At 33.2% G+C, this 18958-nt stretch overlaps 1 protein-coding gene across 1 annotated transcript in view; it reads left to right on the forward strand.

The window, feature by feature from the left end:
* Nucleotides 1–18731, forward strand: part of NFXL1 (nuclear transcription factor, X-box binding like 1) — a gene marked incomplete at its 5' end in the record, with an annotated part of 37348 nt that extends 18617 nt beyond the window's left edge. The window contains 8 exons of the mRNA XM_081081107.1: nt 3090–3111; nt 3803–3943; nt 6678–6844; nt 9355–9424; nt 10816–10920; nt 14341–14427; nt 15233–15286; nt 17621–18731. Coding sequence (XP_080937233.1) covers nt 3090–3111; nt 3803–3943; nt 6678–6844; nt 9355–9424; nt 10816–10920; nt 14341–14427; nt 15233–15286; nt 17621–17794 — 820 coding nt within the window. The 3' untranslated portion in view covers nt 17795–18731. The remainder of the gene's footprint in view (nt 1–3089; nt 3112–3802; nt 3944–6677; nt 6845–9354; nt 9425–10815; nt 10921–14340; nt 14428–15232; nt 15287–17620) is intronic.
* Between the last annotated feature and the right edge of the window lie 227 nt (nt 18732–18958).

Below are 18958 nucleotides of genomic sequence, written 5' to 3' on the forward strand. Positions count from 1 at the left end.
TATTTGTATTGATTTCAGAGAGGAAGGGAGAGGGAGAGAGAGAAACATTAATGATGAGAGAGTGTCATTGATGGACTGCCTCCCACATACCCCACCCTGGGGATGGAGAACGCAACCCAGGCATGTGCAGGACCAGGAAATAAAACCAAGCCCTCCTGGTTCATAGGTCGATGCTCAACCACTGAGCCATGCCGGCCAGGCTAAAGTATATCATAAGTCACCTTTTCCCATATTCTTTGTTCAATTCATCATTTTAGGCTTAGCATATAAGCTAGTTAGTTCTCTGTCTTTAGCTTCGTTCTTGTCCAAATGTATTTTGGGTACTGCTTAAAAACTTCCTCTAGATTTCTCTTTTGAGTTTTCCCCTAGCTAGTTAGTGTTTGATGCCCTTCTTAGCTTTTATAGCAACTTGTGCTTACAGTTACAATAATATATCCAGTTTTCCTGACTGATTCCCATGCTAGTCTGTAAGCTCCTTGAGGACAAAGGAAAACCCGGTTTTATGTAAGACAAACTTAAAGGAGAGTGTTTGAGGGAGATACTGAAAATGAAAGGAAGTAGTGTCTTGGATTGGCCAGCAAATGACCTGTACTGAGTCAAACCTGGGGTAATAGGGAATTCTGGAATAGTTCATACTTCGAGCAGAGGTTATGGAATATAGGGGAAAAGGAAGCACAGAACTAGGAAGCAACATACAATTACAAAAGGGGCTGTTGTCTACAATTGAAGTTCCAAGTAGAATATTCGTATCTGTGTATTGGTCTTTTAAAGAGAGGGTTCTTGTTTTCTGTACTTTTCAAAGCCCTCACTCCTGTTTTGTCCTTGCACAACTTTCATTTCAGTTTGAATAGCATGTATATTTTTATGTATTGGTTGGGCAATCAGGTTGGGAGGCAGAGTTTTAATTGGGAGCTATAACCACTAATAGGGTGATTTTAATCTGTAGATTTATTAGAGGGGGGAGGTATAGTTAACAAAGAGGTTCTTTATGTACATATTCAACTAGTAATTATTAGAGACTATTCTTTTATAAAGGACTTGTACTTCATGAGGGACCAAGTTGTCTGTATTATCTCTTACTAGATTTGAGTTATTAGTGATTATCAAATAGCCTAAATTTTTCCTTTTGAGGAAACAGAAGAAGAGACATTTATATTTTGATTCATAGGCACTAAAATTGACATATCATAGTCAATTACCTTTGAATTCCTTAATCTGTTTTATAGGAAGACTATTTAACATACATGCTATACAGAGTAGTTTCACTGCCCTAAACATGCCCTATCTCATGTTTATCCCTTGCCTCCCTCCCTGATGAATGCCTAGGAAACCACTGTTGTTGTTTTTTATTGTCTTTGTAGTTTTGACTTTTCTGGAATGTCATATGGTCGGAATCATACAGTATGTAGTCTTTTCAGACTGGCTTCTTTCACTTAGAAATACGCATTTAAGGTTCTTCCAGGTCTTTTCATGGCTTCGTAGCTCATTTCTTTTTATCACTGAATATTATTCTATTTTATGGTTACCACAGTTTATCTCTTCACCTGTTGAAGGACATTTTTGTTGCTTCCAAGTTTTAGAAATTATGAATAAAGCTGCTGTAAACATTTATGTGCAGTTTTTTGAATGGCCATAAGTTTTCAACTCATTTGGGAAAATATTTAGGAGTGCAATTGCTGCCTCATATGGTAAGCCTATGTTTATTCTGTAAGAAATCGTTAAACTGTATCACTTTGCATTCACACCAGCAATGAATGAGAGCGCCCGTTGCTCTACATCCTTGCTAGTATCTGTTATAGTCAGTGTTTTGAGTTTTAGCCATTCTGATAGATGTGCTGTAGTATCTCATTTTAATTGGTAGTCCTGTAATGACATGATGTTGAGCATCTTTTCATGTGCTTATTTGCCATCTGCATGTCTTCTTTTAAGATTTGTCTGTTTTCTGTTCATTCAAATCTTGTTCATTTTTTAAATATGTGTTTATTTTTTTATTGTTGACTTTTAAGAGTTCTTTTTATATTTTTGGATACAAGTCCTTTACTGGGTATATGTTTTCCAAGTATTTTCTCCCAGTGTGTGGCTTGTCTTTTCATTTAATACTTTTAAATGTTTATAGAGAAGATGTTTTAGGTTTAATGAAGTCCATCAGTGGTAATGAAGTCCATTACCATTTTCTTTTATGGCTCATGCTGTTGATATTATATCTGAAAAGTCAAACTCAAAGTCACCTACATTTTCTCCTGTTTTATAGTTTCACATTTCACATTTAGATATATTACCCATGTTGAGTTAACTCCTGTGAAAGATGTAAGGTCTGTCTGGATTTTTTTCTGTTCCATGTCCCTTTGTTCCAGCACCAACCATTTGTTGAAAAGGCTATCCTTTCTCCATTCAGTTGCCTTTCTCTTTTGTCAAAGATCAGTTGACCATATTTGTGTGGGTGTATTTTGGGACTCTGTTCTGTTCCAGTATCTATTTGTCTATTCTTTCACCAAATACCATCTGCTTTGATCACTGTAGATTTCTATAAGTCTTGAAGTTAGGTAGTGTCAGTCCTTTGACATCATTGTTCTTCAGTACTGGGTTACCTGTTCTGGGTCCTTTGTCTTTTCATATAGATCTTAGAATCACTGTGTTGATATCCACAGAATAACATGTGTTGAATCTGCATGGAGTAGGGAAAAAGCAACATCTTAAAAATACTGCACTTTCCTATCAGTGAACATGGAATGTATCTCCATTTATTTAGATTTATGATTTCTTTCATGAGTAATTTTCCTCATATGGATCTTGTAAATATTTTGTTAGATTTATACCTAAGTATTTTTCCTTTTTTGTGTGCTAACATAAATGGTGGTATGTTTCATGTTTTTAATTTCCAATTGTTCGTTGCTGGTTTATAGAAAAGCAATTAGCTTTTATATATTAACTTTGTATCTTGCGGTGTTTCTATAATCACTTATTTCTGTATGTGTTTATTTTTTACTCTTAATAAAACAAATAATAGAATTAGCATCTTTGCTTTGGGTGTGTTTTTTTTTTTTGAAGAATTTGTAATGTTTTTATTTTATTTTATTTTTTTCTTGCAGGCAGTGTCTTGGGAAGCACGAGGTGAGTTATAGGTACAAGTTTTGCTTGTTTGTTTTTAATATATTTTTATTGATTTCAGAGAGGAAGGGAGAGGGAGAGAGATAGAAACATTAATGAGAGAGAATCAATGATTGGCTGTCTCCTGCATGCCCCCTACTGGGCATTGAGCCTGCAACCCCGGCATGTGCCCTTGACCAGAATCAAACCTAGGACCCTCGGGTCCACAGGCCGATGTTCTGTCTGAGCAAAACCAGCTAGAGCTAGGCACAAGTTTCAGTAAAACTTGTCATCTATATTTTTCCTATACTAAGATTGTTAGAAATAATGAAGTCAAAGTATTGTTATTTCAGTGTTGTAAAGACAATAGTTTGTCTACTAATTCTAAAAATACAGGTTGTGACAAAATACTGTAAAGTTACTTTTGCCACACCCTGTATACAGTGCTCTTATTTGAAAATTTGCTTATGAATATGCATTTACTACAGAATCGTATTTCATTTTCCTTTTAGGGAATATTTTGCTTGTTGGCATTCATGTTTTGCATTTTTTTTTTTTTTTGGATAGGTTACTTTGGTTTTGATGATGATTATTAGTGAAAATGTTTCAGACCTTTGTGAAACTTGTTATCAAGTGACAACAGAGTTAGTTGTTTTGGAAACATGGATCTTGGAGGTGTGGGTGTGTATTGTGCTATTTTTTTTTTATTTTTAAGGTGAGTCCACTACCATGCCATGCTGTAGGACCCTACTCTTGTAAGAGAGTTTGTGGACGAACCTTAGATTGTCAGAATCATATATGTATGAAAGAATGCCACAAAGTCACTGAAACTGAAGCCTGCATTGGCAAAAATAAGGTAATGTATAAACGCTTATATATCTCTGAATTTGCTTTAAAATATTTTTAAAACCTGACACATGATACATGATGCTCATAGTTTTAATAAATTCCCAAACTTCATTTGGAAGTAAATATCATCACAGATGTGTGTGTATGTGTGTGTGAAATTCAGTAAAAGCATTTTATAAGCATATGAAAAATTGACTCTAAAGAGATCTCTAAAAATTGTCATTTTATAAAGAAAAACAAATAGAGCCATTTCACTTTTAAATGATATTAAATTTTATTTTTTTAAAGTAATTCATGTTTTTTCTTAGGCTTCCATTTTATAGGGAATTGTAATAGCAAGTGTGCTTAATGAGGAATAAGTAAAAAGTTTTAAGTTTCGTATTTATTAAGTAACATTAAATGAACAGATATTTAAATTATTAATATGAATTGTGTTATTGAAAATTTCAATTGCATTGTTAGGTTTTTTGGTCTTTCTTTTGGTAATTGTAATGTATGACAGCATAAATATCCATAGTATCATTCTTGCTCATATGTAGACATAGATGTAAATGAGTTATAATTTCCTCATTAGTCCATGCCTTGGTCCTCAATAAAAACGTAGTCATGATAAAATGAAAGGGTATTGGAATTATAAAATCAAGCTAATAAATAATTTTAATGATTCAAAACTACTTTAAGGAATAGCTGCTGTAAGGCATTCCTCCTCGAGGTTTTCAGAACATCAAATGAGTCAGAAAAAAGTCGTTTTAAGAGCTAATATGACAATGATTGGAGAATTCCACAATGACTTCCTGGGCAGTGGATGTTGCAAAATATGGGTTATAAGTTATGTGCAATTTTTCTCAATTTAGCTACCAGTCCATTCCTATCTCTCACTCAAGGAAGGCTACTGCAATTCAAGTGAGTGAAAATTACATTATTTTAGGGTTAACTTTGCAATCACTCTAATTTATATATTAAACAAAATAACTCCAGAAACTTAAAAAAAAATTTCTTACCTTACCTCAATTGTGACTCCTAGTATGTGTCTTGACCAAAATACTTATGGAATTTTTAATACAGTTTCAACTTTCAGTTGTAGCACAGAGCCTACAACACAGCAGGTATTTAGTAAGTATTTATAGAATTGACTGGACTCAAAGTTCTTTGGCTTATCCGCTCTTCTCTGGTATCCTTGCCTGAGCAGTGGCTCTGATTGTTACCATTAGCAACAGATATTCCTGTTGTCTAATTCATTGGTTATAATGAGTGGAACTGTGGTTGACAGGGAAACGTGTGAGGCTGGTGACAATTGAAATGGTGTGTATTTCCCAGGCAAATGTGGGACAAATATCTTTTGAAGTGCCTGCAAGAAGAAATTGAGTAATTGGGAAAGTTGTTTTGTTTTTTTTTGGGGGGGGGAGGGGGCGGTGTGGAATCTATCACCAAAAATACATAAAAATATATGTAGATACATAATCATACCTACATATATTTCTATATAATTTTTTATGTTATAGACCCTTGCCACTCAGAGTGTTGTCTGCAGCCCAGCAACATTGGCATCAGCTGGAATCTTGTTAGAAATGCAAAGTCTCAGGCCCCACTTCAGCATTTTAACAAGATTCCCAGGTGATTGAGAATGCACAGAAATGTTTGCGAACACTGCTAAAAGCAGTGTGTGTGATGTGTCATGTTTCATTGATTTAAAAAAAAACAAACGAATTTCATTATAATTATTAAACTTGCTAAGAGACTAGAATTTAATTATTCTAACCACTAAGAAGAAAGGATAATTCTGTAACATGATAGAGGTGCTATTGCTGCAATGACAATCTATTACACTATATAAGTGTATCAAATTAACATCTTAACACCTTGAGTATATACAATACCAATTATATTTCAATAAAATGAAAAAAATTTCTTTTATTAGGATTAATAGCCAAATGTTTATTCTGCGTTTCTTCTCATCATCCCACTACTTAAAATTAGGATGTTCTCCTCCCTGGATTTCCAGAAAGTTGGATGAATTGAAGAAAGTTCATTTTAAAAGCTGATAATGAAAAATGTTGAGCCTTTAAGACTTAGTATGCATATTTATAACTCTTATTTTATCTCAGTATGATATGTGAAATTCAACACTATCCTATAATAAAAATCTTTAACCTTCGTTAGTAGACAGATACTACTTAAATTATTCATAGAGCGGAGAGGTGACTTGTTAAGTTACAATTTTACAATTGAGATAATATTTATTTGTACTAAATGTGATTTAGGTTTGCCTTATTGAAGTGCATTAAAAATAAATTAAACTGGTGGTCATTCACCTTTTTTTCTCTATATGTGTTTTCCTTTAGCAAGATGAGATGACTATCTCCAGAACATTGAATGCTTTTTTAGTTTGATGATGATCGTACTTGTTGGGTGTAAATGAATTGATAATGTCTTACTATGTATTTTTTTTCTGCCATTGATTACTCTTTAGGAAGTAATTTATGTTTTTATTAGATACTTAATGTATTCATTCCATTTTTAAGGTGAGGCAGTTTGATTTAATCAGGTTTGATGACATAGAAATCTTTGTGAATAATGGTCATATTGATAATCTTACTATTCTTCATTTTGAATATTTTTAAGCTGTATTTCTAAGAGCTGCAGAAGTACTTTGTTTTAATGGGATATGTAAATTTTATAACTACTGTATAGAAATGTTAGACTTCTGTACGTAGGTGATTTATTTCCTTTCAATTTGGCAGGCTGGCCCAGAATGCCTTCAGTGTGAAGAAGGGTGCTCTAAACCACGGCCAGGGGGTTGTCCTCATCCATGTGTTTTGCCGTGCCACCCTGGAGAATGTCCTCCTTGTGTTCAGATGCTTAGAATAAAATGTCACTGCAAGATCACAACCCTATATGTGGAATGTAGGTAAGAAGACTGAAGAAATATTGTTGTCCTACTAAAATTATTTTCATGGTATCTTTTTATAAATCAGAGCTCTTCATATGTAATATACGGTAAGGAATATTTTTCAGTGGTGGTCCTGAGACTCTAGAGACCTAGATTTTCCCTAGTGACCTGGAGGCAATGTAGACTATTTCACCTTGTAGATACTTTATCCTTTTTTAACCAGGGCGTTTCCGAGTTTTTCCATTTGGGGATTCTATAAGATTTGTTAGGAAAAGAATTATATGACTGCTTTAAAAAAAAAGAAAAAAGGAGGAGCATTTCTATAAATAAACAGCATGTTCAAATAACAGTGTCAAACTAGAATTTCATTGGATCAAAAATTGATTTACGCATAATTACTTAAGTGTAATTTTTAAATTGTAGATTTAAAAAGTACAGTTTTGTTTATTACAGATGTCACTGTTATGGCATTTATTATATAAGGATGTGACCTTTATGTTTTCCTTACTTAAAAAAAATGCAAGTTAATTATGGTCTAACTCATTGAGCTTCATTTCATCCAAGTCTATAAAATGGGCTTTTTAAAAGTCTGATTTACTCAAAGTCAAATTTCGGAATATAATTTTATTTTTTTTTAGCATAAATGCTTTTTGAAAAATGCCTGTAAATTTGTTTTTGTCACTTACACTCTAGATTCATGCTTTGTAAAAGTCAGAATTATTTTGTTGAAATTTAAAAAATAAAATAACATACTACAATTTTTAGCTTTAGAAGTTTTGTAGGGGGAGTTAAGGGGGCAATTTTGCTTTATTAATGGATGATACTGACAAAAAGGGATTGTTTTCTGTGGTCTTGCAGGGTCCTACATTTTCTTTTCTTCTTTTTCTCTTCATCGTGTAGTCTTCAAAAGGTGACTTTCCCTGTTTACCTTCAGTTCATGGCTCCTTGATTGTTGTGCACTTTTCCAAATCTCTTCCCTGTAGTTAGTGCTGTGATTACCAAGACTTTTTTAGTGCTCTTACACTGAGGGTTGACTTTCTTTTTCTGGAGTGATGTTAGCTCCCTGTCTCTTCTGTTCAGTTTTTCCAGAACTTCACTGACTTCTTGAAAAGATTTCCTATGGGAGCTTGAGAAATAGCTCTGCTAGGAATTGATACTAACTTTTCTACTTACAGGTAATTTGAAGCTTGTAGATATTTCTGTCTTCTAGTTATGCCAAGGTCATGGGATTTGAATGATTTTGTTATTAATGAGCTGAATGGTTTTTTGGGGAATGTGTGGATACATTTGGATTGAGATGGCTTTCATTATCTCAGCTATCCAGAGTTCCTTTTTCCCTTTCTTGAATACATATTTAAAGTATATGTTTTTATACAGAATTCCTTAGTCTCAGTATTTTGATAATTTTATTTGCTCTAATTCAACTAATTATTTTATAAGTCATCTTTTCCTTTTAGTCCTTTTCTGCTTCATGTGTATTTCTTCTATGGAAATTAAGTATAAAAGATACAGACCTTGAAAAGTAGGTAATTTTTCCTAATTTATAGAGTAACAGGAAAAATAAGATTTTAATCCTTAAGTTCAGAGGTGAGCACCATACTTTAAGAATGAAAATATATAATGTTAGTAGAACTAGCATAAAAACTCTGTGATAGTAAATCAAATTTTGCCAAGAAAATTGTGTATGTTAGAGTACATTTATAGATAATTTGATATTAAGATTACAATTTTGACATTAGTGAGGCTAACCTTATGCTATAATTTGGCAATTATGTCTTGTAAAAGGAAATAGAAAAAGCAGGAAAAGAAAGAATTTAAAAAAAGAAGAAGAAAAAGCAATCTTGGGCAGTAGGTATAGTAGGGATTTTTAGATTGTCACTAGTTACTGACTCATGTAGTATCTCTTCTGATTCTATTCAACTCCCTATTAGAAAGTGGTTTTATTCCTTGGTGTTTATGACTATTTCTGAATTACCTATTGAGTCATATAAAAGCACAGACTGATCTAAAATGATGTAATCTAAAATGAATGAATTTGTAACATTAATAGCCTATCCAAAAACAACTGAAAGGCTTTCATAATAAGCTTACATTTCCCACTGAATAGCTTAACTTTCTTAATTTGAAGTAACGTATTAAATGACTAGTTTTTAATAATTTATGTAGAGGCTTTGAGAATTTTAATTATGAATAATGATTAAACTATAGGGAAAGATAGTACAGGAACTTTTAAAGAGAGACCAGATACAGTGATGTTTCATGTGTGTTTTGTGCTTCCTTCTTGCAGTGATTGCCTTTTTGGCATTTAATTTGTTGGTAGTTGATGAAGGGCTGGAAAATTTGATTTATCAGAACAGTAAAGTAATTGGAAGATAATTGTTACAGAAAGAAACAATTAAAATAGGTCTCAAGAAAAAATAAGAAAGATGATTTTATAGACATGTTTGAAATTGTGAGTTGTTTTTGGAAAATATGCTATGAAATGGACTTGGTTTGAATGTCACCAAATCTTACTCTCCTATTTTTAGAAAAATAACAACAGCTGACATAAATGAAAAGAACCGCCTCAGTTGTTGCAAAGATCAGTGTCCTAAAGAGGTAAGCTTTAATAGAATCTTTTAAATTGTATTTTTGGGGCATTGTTTTTCTTGGATTTTCTCTTTTCTTGTTTGGACATCCTATTTCAGGATTTTTCTGGACCCACTAAAAATGTGGGTCCAGAAATAAAAATGTGATGTTTGTAAAAATGTAATACATATGAGTAGGGTAGATGCACATCCCTTTATGAAATTTGGGGAGGATGAGGTCTAGGATGACCCTTTGAAGATTTTTTTAAGTAGTTTTAAAGATAGCTTATATACTTTATGCAATAAGGTATTCACCTAATCCTTACCTCCCATGTGATTTAGACTTAAAATATAAATATATCAAAATCTGTCTGGGTCTTAGGCAGTTAGAGAATAAGTTCATAGTAGGGTATTTAAAAAAGACATGTATGTTTGTGTATGAACTTTAAAATTCATTATTATTTTGAATTAGTATAAAGCATTTATATATAAAGTTTTTTTTGTTTTTTGTTTTAATATATTTTATTGATTTTTTACAGAGAGGAAGGGAGAGAGAGAGAGAGTTAGAAACATCGATGAGAGAGAAACATCGATCAGCCGCCTCCTGCACACCCCCCACTGGGGATGTGCCCGCAACCCAGGTACATGCCCTTGACCGGAATCGAACCCGGGACCCCTCAGTCCACAGGCCGACGCTCTATCCACTGAGCCAAACCGGTTTCGGCAAGTTTTGTTTTTAAAAATTCAGATGTTTGTCTATGCATTATATTTGAACTACAAGTATTGAAAGTGGTTCCAAAAATTGTTCAGAGTAAGATGGTAAAATCTCACTATTGATTTATCCTGGCAATAATGTGAGAAACCAAGGTTATCCATCTGTATTGGGCCAATCTAAAAGTCAACATTCTCCTTTTTGTTGTTGTTGGAGCTAGGGCAGTGACAGTTATTTGACAGCAAAGGTGGGATTTATAAAGGAAGCCTTTTGACTTATGGATGTACCTCTTTTCTTTTAATTCTTGATCAGGAAGAGATGGCAGCATAGTTTTAAATATAGTAATCAGTCTCTTTGACTAAATAAAACAAATCAGTGCATGATATGCCATTTTGTTAAAAATGTATTTTCTTTTAACTAAAACTTTGGATACTTTTTATGGATTTTTGTTCAAGAACTAAGATTTGACAGTTTCAGAATTTATGGAAGATTATAAAATATGAGACCATTTCAAGCATTAAATGATTATTTTAATAATCCTGTCTTTGTTAATATGAGTAAAACTGGAGGCATGACTTATTTCAAATTTAATTTTCTGAATTTTTCAATCCTGAGTTTTTCTTGTTAAAATATATTTTCTTCTGTCCAAATTCAGATTTGGGGTAATAAGTAGTTGAGAATGTAACTGCTTTATTTTGATTTTATTTTAGCTTCCTTGTGGTCATAGGTGCAAAGAGATGTGCCACCCTGGTGAATGTCCTTTTAATTGTAACCAGAAGGTAAAACTTAGATGTCCTTGTAAAAGAATTAAAAAGGTAAATATTTTAAGTTATTGAAAATTCTTTTCTATGTACATATTTTTGTCTGTGTTTGGTAGTTCTTTGGCTTTATTTTTTGCTTTTTAATTTTAAGGTCTTATTTCTTAGAATTTTTATTATTATTATCCCATCTATTTCTGTAAATGCTTGTTTTAAAAATCAGCTTTGTTTGGCAGTTTAGTTTTTTGCAATTTAATAGTAAAAGATTGTTTTATGTTGGAACCAAGGTCAGTGTCCTTTTTTTGGATAGAATCAGCTTTGCCCAGGGAACACAATGAGTAATAAAGTGAGTTTCATGGTTTAAGAATTGGTCTGGAATTAACCTTTGTTGCTCTTAAGAAACTTTTTTTTGCCGTCAGTATTATGTTTTGAAAATGCCTTAAAAAGGACCTCACATGCACAGCCTTATAAAATTTTAAAATAATATTCAAACTTGTAGAGAACTAATTTTAATGTAAAATAGTAGTAACAGAGGAGTAAGAGGGCAAAAACTAACGATTAGAAAGCTCAATCGCAACAAATTACATAACGCTGGGCAAAACTGAAGAAAGAGTCTGAATTCTCAGATGCCAGTGGCTGAGAACTGGTCTTTTTCCAGTTCTTTTCCTTGACTTTCCTGCTGACACTGTTGACTCCTTTGAAGCTTTCTTCTTTCTTGACCTGGTTTTTCCGTCTCAGTTATAGTCGACTCCTTTTTGTCTTCGTATTTCTATGGTCATTTCCTAAAGGTAGGCTCCTTTTTTTCTTCTTCTTTAAATTCACTCTTTTATTTACCCGTTCAACAAATACTTATTTAGAATCTTTTGCTTTTATTAAGGTTCTCTTCTCTTCTTTTGTTTTCACAGCTCCTACTATTATTATTTGGGGTAGATAACTTCTGAATTTAAATGTATAGGCTTGACCTCTTCTGGAGTTGAATTTCCTAAGTTTTAATTGTTTAAAGTGAATCACCTTTACATGAAAATCAACACTTAAGTCAAGCCACTTTTAACTTGGGCCGTCTATCAGGTTTTCTCTCAAATCTCATGTAATTGTCCAGGTGCAGTTTGCCACCCATTAGAACTTCAGCAACAGCTTGCTCTTGGACTTTGACAACAGCTTCATGATGGATTTCCTTGCCTCTAATCATAGCACCTCTCCTATCTATGTTCTTCATTGGTTCTTCATGCATTGTGGGGAAAATATGCATTTATAAGAAATGTGTATATACATAGACTCGACATACAAGAGAATCTATGATGTTACTTTGCCTATTTGTCCCGTCTCGTCCTATAGCACTCTGTGAATCTGTTATTTATAAGTGTCCTAACATACATGCTGTACTCCCCTTTAGCCTGTGTGTGTGTATATGTATACATATATTCCTTCTTTTGTGTAAAATACAATGTATTTTTCCCTTACCATTTGCTTGTGAGAATCCTGCCAATACTCAGTGTGAACATTTCCTTGTTAGGGAAGGTCTTTCTTCCCTGACTCCCTTGGAAAGACTTAGGTGCTCCTTCCTCTGCTTTCTTGGTATTGGATGCTATAGAGTTTTCTCAAGAGCTTTATGATTCTAGGCACATCTGTAACTTCGTTTCCTCATCTGAAATAGAGTTTATACATAGATTTACTGAAAGGAATAAAAGTAACGTGTATATAGCGTTTAGCACAATGACTGCGATGTTTCTCATAACATTGGAGTATGTTTAATATCATAGCAGTAGCTGCTAATAGTAGCTACTATTATTATTTTTAGTTTAGCACTTATTATTAAGCTCTTTTCCTTATGTATATCCCCTGTTCATAACAAAACACTTGGCATGTAATAGGCACTCTATAAGTACATCTTGAATGAGAAAAGATAAGATCTTTCAGGCTTATAGCCTTAATGTCCACAAACACACACATTTAATTTTTTGTCTTTAATGTTTGGTCATCATATTTTTTCTTTTTCTGGACTATCCTTAGAGGACAAAACTGTTTATCACTAACATCAACCAAAAGTGAAGAACTAAAGGGAAAAACCTTCTAAGTAATAAAATTTCATTCTATAAAGTGCTTTCATTAAAGTATATGCACTTTATTCATAGGAATTGGTGATCTTATTTCTTAACTGTGGTAGATTTGAACTAAAAAACTAGAATCTAAGAGTGTGATGCGAGAGGAAAAATTGATACAAATATTGGTACCCTTAGAGCAAAAGTGACATCTGACAGCAAGAAACAGGGATAAATAAAAGGTTTATGAAAGATCTATAAAATCAAAGTCTCAGAGTACCCTATATAATAAAAGCCTAATACACTAAGTGTCCGGCCGTCTGGTCATCTGTTCAACCAATCAAAGTGTAATACGCTAAGGATATGCTAAGGCCGCTCAGCCACTCACTATGATGTGCACTGACCACCAGGGGGTAGATGCTCCAACTGGTAGGTTAGCTTATTGCTGGGGTCTGGCAGGGACTGAGTGAGACAGTCTGGACAAGCCCTAGAACCCTCCTGTAGTCTCTCCCCGGCTGGCCAACCTCCCGAGTTCCTCCCTGGTCCCAAACGTGCACCAGTGGGGTCCCTTGGCCTGGCCTGTGCCCTCTCACAATCCGGGACCCCTTGGGGGATGTCAGAGAGCCCGTTTAGGCCCCATCCCGCTAACCAGGCTGAGGGACCCCACTGGTGCATGAATTCGTGCACCGGGCCTCTAGTTTAAAATAAGAACCACTTAATTCATTATAGCATAGAACACAAATTCATCATAGTATTGATATCAAGTCATTAAGATCCTCCTTTATTTCATTAAGGAGGCAGTGAAGTGCAAGTACAAACTGTAGAAAGATTTTCATTTAAACTGAACAAAGGTTTACTAGTTTGGAGAAAAATTTGTAGCTCTTTAGAAAATTCTAGAATTACATTGAGTTGGTAGCCACTAGCCATATGTGGCTATTTAAGTTTGAATTTTAATGAATTAACAGTAAATAGTATTAAACATTCATTTCCTCCTTTCATTAGACACATTTTGAATGCTCAGTAGCCACACGTGGTTAGTGCTACTCAATTGGGTAGTTAGTGCAGATTTAGAATATTTCCAGCATTTCAGAAAGCCGCTGGATGGACTGCTCTGGAGCATTTTATTACCTGGAAGCTTTACTAGATTAACAAGTAACAATAAAGAAAAACTGACATTTCTCAATAGTTGTACTTAGTAAGTGGATGATTTTAATTTTATGGTATTTGCTTTTTTGTATTTAAGGGAAAATAAAGTAATAATCACTCTTTGAACCAAGAGATTTGATACTTGCAACCATATCAAATTATTAAATATTAATGAACATGACTTAAATAATTTGCATAACCTTTAGCTCTTAGAGAAATTTTGCTTTCTTATGACATACAGTTAGGAGGGAAAAATCTTAAAGTCTGAAATGTAAAAATTTTCATTTGTTAGGAATTTCAGTGCAACAAAGTACGTGAAAATCAGATTTCAATAGAATGTGACGCAACATGCAAGGAAATGAAGCGGAAAGCCTCTGAGGTACTGTCACGTTAGCAGTAAATATAATTTTCAACGTGCTAATGGCCTTTCCCTGTTTATTTTGTGCATTTCTTTATGTGCTTATTGCGAATGACTGGAAAGCTCATCTTTTTTGTTTTTATAATTAAAACCTGGTTTTATAGGCCTACTTTGAATCTTCAGGTGTGCTTTTTATTGTCTAATGTGTATTAGATTCTCCATTCTCTTAACCAGTTAGAGTATGTGCTCTGGGACATGGTTGTTAATGTTAGTGTAAACCTCCTAAAAATTAGGTTAAAATAATATAAAGATAAGGTTTTAGGATTCTTTGCTGTGTGGGTTACCTCTTATGTCATTTATTCTTGCACTCAACCCAGTCCATGAGTGAACCGTTGATTTTGTTTGAAAGTAAGGTTTCCCTTCAAGACATTTAAAGTAAATGATTGATTATAACTCCAGAAAGAGAGTGGTATTAAATAATTTTGACTATAGCTTGTTACTATGATTACTCTAAAGAAAAAAAAAAACCATTTTAAAAGCATTTCAATTAATACTATTGTAGCTCTTTGAATTGTGATCTAATATCTGTTATAGTTAAATTGAAGTGTTTATAGAAGGTATTACATTCCATCTCTCCTCACCCCCAGTCTGTTAGACAGTATCTTGGTAACACTTTTCACTATAATATTTACATTTCTTTAACTGCCAGTATAAAGCCTCCAAAAGTCATTATGGGTTTGTGGGGCCTCAGTGAGATGATGCTAACATTCTGTATAGAATTTGAAAATTACAATGTGTTACTTTACTTTTAAATGTCTGTAAACAGATAAAAGAAGCAGAAGCCAAAGCTGCTCTGGAAGAGGAAAAACGAAGACAACAGGTAACTGAACAGAACGCCCTGAATTGTGTTTCTTTGCATCATTGTTAGTTTTTATTCAAATACAAAGTATATTCCAGGTACAAACTAGGGGCTAGCCAACTCTATTCGGGACTGAAAATAATATAGTGCATACATTAAAGTAAGCCATTCACTTACTTTAATCCAGGTACACTGTACCTCTGAAGAAGCACAGGATCTCGTATATTCCCAGATATTTTATATATTCCCAATGTTCTTCCTTTGCTTCCTTGCCAATCTCATCCATTCACCAGCCAGAGTTTTAACTCATCTTTTAGTCTGGGGGGAGAGGGTTGGGGTGCAGTGCCATCCATTTTAAGGCATTTCCTGGAGCCCATGTCTTCACTCATCTAAAATTATTTGAGTTCTATTTTACTGAGTTGTAGATTATGTGTAGCAAATAAGTCTTAACCATAACATTTGTGTTAATAATACATTCTCCTATGTCCCCATTAGATTCTTAAATAAATAAATAAATACATACATACATATCTATCTATATATACATATCTATATCTATCTATCTAGATAGATATAGATACATTTCAGAGATGAAGAGAGAGGGAAATAGATAGAAACATCAATTATGAAAGAGAATCATTGATCGGCTGCCTCCTGCACACCCTCTACTGGGGATTGAGCCTGCAACCCAGGCATGTGCCCTTGACTGGAATCGAACCCGGGACCCTTTAGTCAGCAGGCCGACACTCTATCCTCTGAGCCAAACCAGCTAGAACCCCATAGGTTCTTAAAAGTAGGATTATTATCTGTTTTTTTGTTATTACCTAGATAACAAATTCATTCCTGATACCTCCAGTTTGTTCAAGTACTATATTGATCATATACTGCAAAGAGTGGTTTAACTTTCTTATAGTGACATGTAATTATTTGTTAATTTGCATTTTGGGATGCTTTATACTTATCAAGCAGGGTACAGTATATGTTAAAATGCTGCTTTTATGAATGAGGAAATTAAAACTTGCATGACTTGAGGGAAGACATTAGAAATAATTTATTTGGCAAATAAAAATGGGCCAAAATGACGTATGATATTTTATGGTTCTTCAAAGTTGATTTGCCTACTATCCCAAAATAAGTTGTCAGAGGTAATGCAGTAAAACATGTTGGCTGAATTCCTGGGAGATTAAATTATTAAGAATAGCTTAGGGTGTCCCTCACCTTTTTATAAACCATTATGGACGGTGATTTCAAATATATTCCCTATTTACTGACCTTTTAAATAGAGTATATAGAACATAATTTAAACTATATGCATTGTCTGTGGATCATCATTAAAGCATCAATTATTTTACTGTCAGTGTTTCTCACTGGCTGCTTTTATTGTATTTTGATCTTCTTCTATATATCAACAGCCCCCTGACAATATTCTGACAATTTGGTTCATTGAAGAATGTCACTTTTGATTAAATTAAGTACACGATTAGGTCTTCAAATGTAGTTTATAGACTACAAATAAAATAATGGAGTGTTAACTGAATTTTATATTTCTACTATTAATAAACATTTGCAGTGGTTCTCAACCTTCCTAATGCCGTGACCCTTTAATACGGTTCCTCATGTTGTGGTGACCCTCCAACCATACAATTATTTTTGTTGCTACTTCATAACTGTAATTTTGCTGTTGTTATGAATCATAATGTAAATATCTGATATGCTATATGTGTTTTCTGATGGTCGCGACCCACAGGTTGAGAACCGCTGATTTACAGACTCTTGCATGCATGTTACATATATTTTAATTACCTATTAAGTTTTAGTTAATAACAGTGCATGTTACATTATTATGTATTAAAGTTTAAGAAATTCTTAACAGTAGAATAGAACTCCACATTTTATAATGAGTGTCATTCAGTTATCCTTTTTTTAGAAGTAGTTTTTATATAATTTACTTTCTAAAATAGTCATTTGATTTAAAGCATGAAACATTTTTCTCCAGAAGAAATTTTATTCTATGATTTTAACTGTGTTTTATCAAGAGAAGAATGAGTTTCTGGTGGCTTTTTTTTTCTCTCTTTACTCAAATTTCTTCTACACTAGCCACTAATGTTATTTATCAACATTGTAAGAAACTGGAGTTATTTTCACTGGGCATCTCTTAGCACGGCATTCCTAAACTCTGTGTTTGTTGAATACAATTAGTAGTAGAGAGTTTAAGACAAAAAAATAAAATCACTGTATTTATTATATACCATTACTACTAAAACATTTCCCAAATTGATTTATTTTCATCTAAGTGGAAGATTTCAAGTTAATGTATATATTGGATTTAATAAAAATGTTACTATTTTGATTTAGGCTGAACTGGAGGCTTTTGAAAACAGACTGAAGGGTCGTCGGAAGAAGAACAGGAAAAGAGATGAAGTGGCAGTTGAGCCAACGCTGTGGCAGAAGTATAAATATCATCTCCTCCCAGTGTGTGCAGTTTTGGTGTTAGTGTTTGCATGGTACATAGCCCCTGGTGCGGCTTAAAATTTTTTGATCTGTTAATATACCTCAGATTGGATTTAGACACATTGTTAAATTTGGAATATTAGGAAGTGTATGTTGTACAACATGATATGTATTCACACTCATCTCTCTGTTCTCTTCCAGCTGTTGTTAGAAGGATAGAATGTTAAGCTTTATCTTAATATATGAAAAGTGGCAAGATAACATTGTTCGATATTAAAAGCATGACTGAAATGATAAAATATTTCATAAGGCATATATAGTGGCAGGAGAGCATGTTAGTTGTTCATTGTGCTTCCTTGTATTAACATAGTTGTTTCATTCACTATTTCAAACCAACTTACCCTCCCCTCCCCACCCTCCCATTAAGATGAAACTGAGCCACATGTGCAGTAAGAGGAATATTTCATAATGCTTTGGTTACTTATTAGAAGGTACTTTTCTTCATCATGTAATATTGTACTTTAAAAAAGATAATTCTCTAAAAGGCCTCTTAAATTGTAACATGAATTTATATAATTAGATTCCAGAAACTGGCTTATCAGTTATTGAAATAAATTTTTATGTAGTATGTTCCTTAGAGGAAAATATTGTTTTCAAAATATGCCAGACTGGATTCCTCACATGTGGGTATTTCTAGTGTAAGAAGCTTTCAACTGAAGTCGGCATGTTTTATAAAACTTGTATGTGTCTTTTCAAAGTAATAATAAAAGAAAAACTAATATTTATGAGCACTATGTGCTGAACACAGGGCTTATGAGCTTCATGTACTTAATTCTCATTTTTTCTTACCACGGTACTCTTAAGTAGATTTTTATCCGGAAATAATTAGTTCTTATGAAAAGCTGATAGAGAAATATCAGTAAGCCAAATCTGTTTAAATTGTAAGTCATTTTAAATGGTTTTGTTATTTAATTTTTGTATGATTAATGTTTTCATTAAAGTTTTTCATACCAAATTTGTAATCTAGAATATTTATTATTATCTGAAATATTCAGGAACCTGTAGGTTTAGGCTAGGTATTAGTATCAATGCATGAAAAACTCCAAAATTTGAGTTTATTATTAGCAAAACATAGTAATTGATAGATAGTAAAAAGTAGTAGAAATATATTTTAAACAGAAGTACAAAGAAGGATTTTTAAATTTTGCTAAATTTAATTCAGTTTTTTTTTTTAAATGTCTT

The sequence above is a fragment of the Myotis nattereri genome (genome assembly GCF_964212035.1).
Source record: "Myotis nattereri genome assembly, chromosome: 1".
NCBI classification, from domain to species: Eukaryota; Metazoa; Chordata; class Mammalia; order Chiroptera; family Vespertilionidae; genus Myotis; species Myotis nattereri.